Source organism: Colobus angolensis, unplaced genomic scaffold, assembly GCF_000951035.1.
Source record: "Colobus angolensis palliatus isolate OR3802 unplaced genomic scaffold, Cang.pa_1.0 Scaffold221, whole genome shotgun sequence".
In the NCBI taxonomy this organism is placed as follows: domain Eukaryota; kingdom Metazoa; phylum Chordata; class Mammalia; order Primates; family Cercopithecidae; genus Colobus; species Colobus angolensis.
The window spans coordinates 3,443,142-3,450,693 of record NW_012115389.1 but is presented as its reverse complement, the minus strand read 5'-3'; the positions used below and the strand labels follow the sequence as shown (position 1 = coordinate 3,450,693).

The 7,552-nt window shown below is 42.8% G+C and overlaps 1 protein-coding gene across 1 annotated transcript in view; it reads right to left on the bottom strand.

Moving 5' to 3' along the window:
- RMND1 (required for meiotic nuclear division 1 homolog (S. cerevisiae)) overlaps positions 1-7,552 on the bottom strand; it is a 48,559-nt gene that overhangs the window by 20,816 nt on the left and 20,191 nt on the right. Inside the window, exons 5-6 of the mRNA XM_011943786.1 lie at positions 5,584-5,623; positions 2,621-2,721 (exon numbers count right to left, since the gene is read on the bottom strand). Of these exons, the coding sequence (XP_011799176.1) occupies positions 2,621-2,721; positions 5,584-5,623 (141 nt within the window). The remainder of the gene's footprint in view (positions 1-2,620; positions 2,722-5,583; positions 5,624-7,552) is intronic.

Here is a 7,552-nt window from a genome sequence, read left to right as displayed (position 1 = left end):
CCATGTTGGCCAGGCTGGTCTCGAACTCCTGACCTCAAGTGATCTGCCCACCCTGGCCTCCCAGAGTGTTGGGATTACAGACGTGAGCCACTGTGCTCAGCCACAAGAGGCTTTATGAGTGAGCTTGGCCCATGCCACAGAGCTGAGCAGATCCCTGGAATCGTGGCAGAACTCAAATAATAACCATGTAGGTGGCAGCCAGGACAGTGTTTCTGACAAAACAAAATAGCTGACTGGGATCCTAAGCACTGAGGATTTTACTCCTCACAGACTGTGCGGATAAGCGTACACACACACACAAGGGTCTAGTAAGCAGTAGTTTGATACGGAAGTATTAGGTTGGTGGAAAAGTCATCACGGTTTTTGCCATTGTAATGTAAACCTAATAGAACACAGAAAGGGGATTCACAGGAGCCATATCCGCAGGCCAAGGGCTGAATAACCACTAAAGATAACAAAACTATGGGCTGCTCATTTGCTGTCTCTCTCAGGTTTACATTCTTACCTCTGACTGCAGCCGCCACTGGGCTCAGGCTGACTCACAGTCAGGTGCCCTTTGGCTAGACAGGATTCAATAAATCTCATCTGAAAGCCAGTTAGCTGCAATTATAGGGTTTTTCTCAGGATTAAATGAAATAATGCATGGAAGGCACTTACTTAGAAAACTGTGGCTGGGTGCAGTGGCTCACACCTGTAATCCTAGCCCTTTGGGAGGCTGAGGTGGGTGGATCATGAGGTCAGGAGTTCAAGACCAGCCTGACCAAGATGGTGAAACCCCATCTCCACTAAAAATACAAAAATTAGCCAGGCGTGGTGGCAGGCGCCTGTAATCCCAGCTACTAGGGAGGCTGAGGCAGAGAATTGCTTGAACCCAGAGGCGGAGGTTGCAGTGAGCTGAGATCATGCCACTGCATTCCAGCCTGGGCAACAGAGAAAGGCTCTGTCTCCAAAAAAAAAAACCAACAACAAAAAACCGTGACTGGCCCTATTGGTGCTAGGTGCTGATTACTCAGCTCTTATCCCCATCTGGTCTTTCTATAGCTAGTCTCTGTCTCTCTTCCAAATCTTCCCAAAGCTCTGCTTTTAATGCTTTTTCTTTTTTTTGGAGACAGTGTCTCACTCTGTTGCACAAGCTGGAGTGCGGTGGTGCGATCTCGGCTCATGACAACCTCCGCCTCCCAGGTTCAAGCAATTCTCCTCCTCCGCCTCCCAAGTAGCTGGGATCAGACGCCTGTCATGACACCTGGGTAATTTTTGTATTTTTAGTAGAGATGGGGTTTCACCATGTTGGCCAGGCTGTCTTGAACTCCTGACTCAGGTGATCTTCCCACCCTGGCCTCCCAAAGTGCTGAGATTACAGGTGTGAGTCACCGTATCTGGCCAACACTACCTTTCTTAAGAACTTGCAAAGACTCATATTCCACTGGACAGGTAACTCCATGAGGAAAAAGACACTACCATCTTGTTCATACTGCCTCTGTCGCAGCCCTAACATCTCTTCATTTTTTCCCTCTGGCTGAGTCAGGAAAATCAGCTAGAACATTGCCTACCCATACATCTTAGTGAAAATGGTACATCAGGTCCTACTTCTTCCAGCATCCACACCTCTACAAGTGGGTCTCTCAGATTGCCCCTCACTATACTTCCTTTTTATACCACCCCCACCCCAAAATCAATAGGAAAAAACTGGATTAAGAGAAAAATTTACTGGAATAACTTGATAGGTTCATTTGATAAAAGGATACTATTTTATTGGATTATGCTGCTTAGAAACTTAAAATTTCCATTTTGGGGCTATACTATTGACTTGTTTTAACTTGTGGATAGCCTGAGAAGTTCAAAAAACTATGTTTATCTTCTAATATTTACTATACGGTTTAGACTTTGTATTTGTACCAGTAACCTTTTTCCCTTTTTTTTTTTGAGATGGAGTTTCACTCTCGTCACCCTGGCTGGAGTGCAATGGCGCGATCTCGGCTCACTGCAACCTCCGCCTCCCGGGTTCAAGCAATTCTCCTGTCTCAGCCTCCCGAGTAGCTGGGATTACAAGCTCCCACCACCATAACTAGCTAATTTTTGTATTTTTTAGTAGAGACCGGGTTTTCCATGTTGACCAGGCTGGTCCTGAACTCCTGACCTCAGGTAATCCACCTGCCTCAGTCTCCCAAAGTGCTGGGATTACAGGTGTGAGCCTCTGTGGCCGGCCACTTTTTTCTTAAAATGAAGCTTCCAGGCAAGGTCCAGTGGCTCACACCTGTAATCCCAGCACTTTGAGAAGCTGAGGCGGGCGGATGACAAGGTCAAGAGATCGACACCATCCTGGCCAACATGGTGAAACCCCGTCTCTACTAAAAATACAAAAAATTAGCTGGGCGTGGTGGTGCACGCCTGTAGTCCCACCTACTTGGGAGGCTGAGGCAGGAGAATTGCTTGAACCCGGGAGGCAGAGGTTGCAGTCAGCCGAGATCGCACCACTGCACTCCAGCCTGGGTGACAGAGCAAGACTTTGTCTTAAAAAAAAAAAAAAAAGTTTCCATATGCATAATAATTTGTCTCCTCTATTGCTTTACCTAATTTATTCCAAGTGCCCCTTTCATAAATTTGATGAAAAGCTGCTTACTCTATTTTTACGTAGTTAAGTTCTTCATTTTCCCAGTGTACCAGTGCGATTTCATAGGGCTGAATTTCATGTTTTTCTAGAATTTTCATCACGTGCTTCATCTACAAGAAAAGGAAGATTAACTTGAAATCATAACTGACTCCCTCAGTTCAAGTATGTTATGATTTTAATGCTTACAACAGTCTTCATTACACTTACAGGCATTATTTCTGTTGCATGTTTTTAAGGAAAAGGCAAATCAAATCCATTGTGATACTAAAGTAATCAGGATGACATGTTCATTTGTTTTTACATTTGGAAAACACAGATGAGAATGGAAAAGAAAATCAAGGTTATCATTATCCCACAACCCAAAGAAAATCACTAGTAATATTATAATTTGTATTCTTTAAATCTCTTTAATAATCCCAGCACTTTGGGAAGCAGAGGCATGTGGATCCTTGAGCTCAAAAGTTCGAGACCAGCCTGGGCAACATGGCAAAACCCTGTCTCTACAAAAAAATACAAAAATTATCTGGGTGTGGTGGCACACACCTGTAGTCCCAGCTACCTGAGAGGCTGGCTTGAGCCTGGGAGGTGGAGGTTGCAGTGAGCCAATATCAGGCCACTGCACTCCAGCCTGTGTGACAGAGCAAGACCCTATCTCAAAAAAAAAAAAGAAAAGTAAAGCCCAACATACTGATGAAAGATTAAGCCACACAGGTGTGGGAAGTGATCATCTCTTTCTCTCTGCCCTACTGAAATCCTAATCCCCAGAGGCAACCATGATTAAACTTGGTGCATATCCTTCCAGACTTTTTATGTGTATATATGTACCTATTTATGCTGCTTTTATGTAAACTAGGATCATATTACGCACATGAACATTTTCAACACTATTTTCCTTAACAAGGGAACTGCAATTTATTTAACCAACCTAGGTGTATCCTCCATGGGGAGTTTTTCCTACTCTCTACTATTACAATGTTGCAATGTGCCATGCTTGTGCATAGGTCTTCATGGCCTTGTGGGAATATTTCTTTAGGAATTGCTAGATAAAAAGATATGTGCACTTACACAATATGTATATATGTAAGAGACAGGGTCTCACTCTTAGTGTCACCCAGGCTGGAGTGCAGTGATGCTACTGATGCAATCATAGCTCACTGCAGCAGCCTCAAACTCCTGGGCTCGAGTGATCCTCCTGCCTCAGTCTTCCAAGTAGCTGGGACTACAGGCACACGCTACCACACCTGGCTAATTTCTAAAAACCTTTTTTTTTTTTTTTTTGAGTCTTGCTCAATTGCCCAGGCTGAAGTGCAGTAGTGCAATCTCGGCTCACTGCAAGCTCTGCCTCCTGGGTTCACGCCATTCTCCTGCCTCAGCCTCCCGAGTAGCTGGGACCACAGGCGCCCGCCACTAGGTGTGGCTACTTTTTTTTTGTATTTTTAGTAGAGATGGGGTTTCACCATGTTAGCCAGGATGGTCTCGATCTCCTGACCTCATGATCCACCAGCCTCGGTTCCCCAAAGTGCTGGGATTACAGGGGTGAGCCACTGCACCCGGCTCTAAAAACTTTTTGTAGAGATGGGATCTCACTATGTTGTTCAGACTGGTCTGGAACTCCTGAGCTGAAGTGATCCTCCCACCCCAGACTCCCAAAGTGGTAAGATTATAGGTGTGAGCTACCACACCTGGCCCACACTTATGATATTGCTAGCCTGCTCTCCAAAGTAGTTTTTTCAAATGTAGAATCTAAACATTTATGAAACTACTCTTAAGAAAATGAGGTTTATCAGCCTTTTATATCTTTGTAACTTCCAACAGCCAACTTGTATTTTCTTATATTTATTGGTCATTTATATTTTCTTTCCTCCAAGTTCTCTTCCCCACCCCCTACTGTGTGTGTTTCCTTTTAGTAAAATTGGGATTGTATAAAGCATGTTTTTTAACCAGTTCTGAGATTATATTGGTTATATTTTATAACCTTTTTTTTTTTGAGACAGAGTATCCCTTTGTCTCCCAGGCTGGAGTGCAGTAGCCTGATCTTGGCTCACTGCAACCTCTGCCTCCTAGCGATTCTTGTGCCTCAGTTACCAGAGTAGCTGGGGATACAGGTGCGCACCACCATGCACAGCTAATTTTTGTATTTTTAGTAGACATGGGGTTCACCATGTTGGCCAGGCTGGTCTCGAACTCCTGGCCTCAAGATATCTGCCGGCCTTGGCCTCCCAAAGTGCTGGGATTATACGTGTGAGCCACCGTGCCTGGCCATATAATCTGCTCTTTTAATGTAACTGTATTTTATATATGGTAATCTCCAGAAATAGATTTTTTTTACATGATTTCTAAGGGAATCTATAGTATAACTGTAGTATATGGATGTATTTAACAAACTATTATTGTGTATTTTGGTAATTTCTAATTTTTGCCATTATAAATATTGCTCTGATGAACATTTTTGTACAAAAATCATCATGAATAGTTATGATTATTTCCTTTGGATAAATTTCTAGGTGTAAAATTGCTGGGTTAAATATAAAGGCTTTAATGTAGATTACCAATTTACCTCTAAAATGGTTGTATTAAACAAATCTTGATTTGGATATTGAAAAAATTATTTCCCATTAGTAAGTTCTAGACAACTTGACCTAAAAGAACCCTCAATGCAACCAGCTTCCAATTAACTGTGTATATATTTTGTATAGTACAACATGCAAAGTCTACAGTACTTCTTTCTGTGTGCAGTATAGTTAGGATGGTTCTGATTCTCCACAAACTAGTGCGTGTCTAGAGAAAGGAAAATGCAGGAACTCTTAACCCAAAATACAATATATTTTGGAAGCTGAAACTGATAAGTATCATGTAATATAGAGCAAATAAGTTGTGCATTATCTATTAATTTCTAATGTTTCAGTTTGTGCTAATTAGTTCATTCTCACAAAACTACATTTTTATACTTTCACATTTTTATTTACACTTACAGTTTTGTCTTTCACATTCCAAAACACAGCAGCTCCTTCCCTGATTTAAAAAAATAAAAGAACCAACTAAGATACAGGTAGAATACATTCTTTAGGGTCATATATAAAACCATGTAACTTCTAGAATATATACAGGATGCGATTTTTCAAAATATGATGTACTTACTAATTTGCTATTATGGTCCTTAGGTGAGCTTACTACAATAAGAGCGAAAATAAAATTCTTGATAAAACCTGGCCTCCCCAGAATTTATGATTTCTCACATGGTTTGCCAAACAAATAGCCATTATTGTAATACTATATAACTTCACATATGTAGACTCTTTCACACCTGGTTCAATTCTGATCCACAGAAATCAGAATAAGGAAATTTTTTGAGACCTTGTTTTAGCTCTCATTAGGCAGATTCTACTAGGGCAAGGAATAAAGGACTATGCCTGTAATAGTTGTGGAATAAAGAGATGGTGGTTAATTTAAGCGTCAGATGGTTAAAGGCCTCTATGGAATAATGCTCGCCGTGCTCACAGTGCTTTGAACAGAACTACCATGACAACACAGGAGGCCCTCTGAATCTGATTATGGCTTTAACATTATTTAGGGTCTAAAACTACAAATGCACTTGTTTTGATTTCTGAAGTTTGACGTGTTGAAGCTGTTTCAGGTAGCAAATAAAAACAGGAGTTATGGCTCAGGGTCACTGCACTGGAGGAAGGAAAGGAGGAAATAAAAGGTAAAAATATTAACGACCCCACGTTATTCTTTAAACATTTCTTAAGTATTTAGTATATGTGTGGGTCCTTTGTTTGTTTTTTTTTTTTTTGAGACAGAGTCTCGCTCTGTCGCCCAGGCTGGAGTGCAGTGGCCGGATCTCGGCTCACTGCAAGCTCTGCCTCCCGGGTTTACGCCATTCTCCTGCCTCAGCCTCCTGAGTAGCTGGGACTACAGGCGCCCGCCACTTCGCCCGGCTAGTTTTTTTGTATTTTTTAGTAGATACGGGGTTTCACTGGGTTAGTCTCGATCTAACAGGATGGTCTCGATCTCCTGACCTCATGATCCGCCTGTCTCAGCCTCCCAAAGTGCTGGGATTACAGGCTTGAGCCACCGCGCCCGGCCGTCCGTGCTTAGTATTTGTGACAGAAAGATAAGTATGATTTCATTCCTATCCTCAACCTAGAAAAGACTGGGGCTGACACTTAGGCCACCAATTACAACAGTGTGTGATCAGTGCTACACAAGTATGCAGAGTATACCATGGGATGTACACCAGAGGGACCCCTTTGCTAAAGGACTAGCAGAGGTAGCCAAATGAGAAAACAAGAGGAGACAACACAGCAGAGGGGACACACAGGCTCAGAGAGGAGGTGGGAGGGAGCAGAGCAGCATCTCAGAATAAACAGCCAGCAGCTGCATGGCTGCAGATGTGGTCAAGTAGTGGGCAACCAGGTTGAAGAGGCAAGCAGGGGCCAATACAGAAAGGAACTTTATGTAGTGATCGAGAATTTGTTCATAGTCCATGGAAATTTAGGCAGGAGAGTGTAATGATCAGAAACGGCCACTGAAGAATGACCCTGCTTACAATAGACAAACAGACTAGTGGTGGGTGAGCAGGCAGGCAGGGAGACAATAAGTCAGCTGTTACAATAGGCAGGGATAAGGCCCTTTCTGAATACGGATTTGAGAGGTATTTCAAGCTACAGCCAAAGTATCAGTTCAGAGAATCCCTTCCAGGCAGAAGAGAGGTCTGGTGAATTGCGTATTCCTCCATCTAGAGGAATGCACTGCACTGTGCAATATGGTACTCAGAGGCCATATGTGGCTACTGAGCGCTTGAAACATGCCTGGTGCAAACTGAAATGTGCTGTAAGTATAAGAGTAAAGTACACTGCAAAATTGAAAGATTTAGTATAAAGAGTGAAAAAATAGCCGGGCGCGGTGGCTCAAGCCTGTAATCCCAGCACTTTGGGAGGC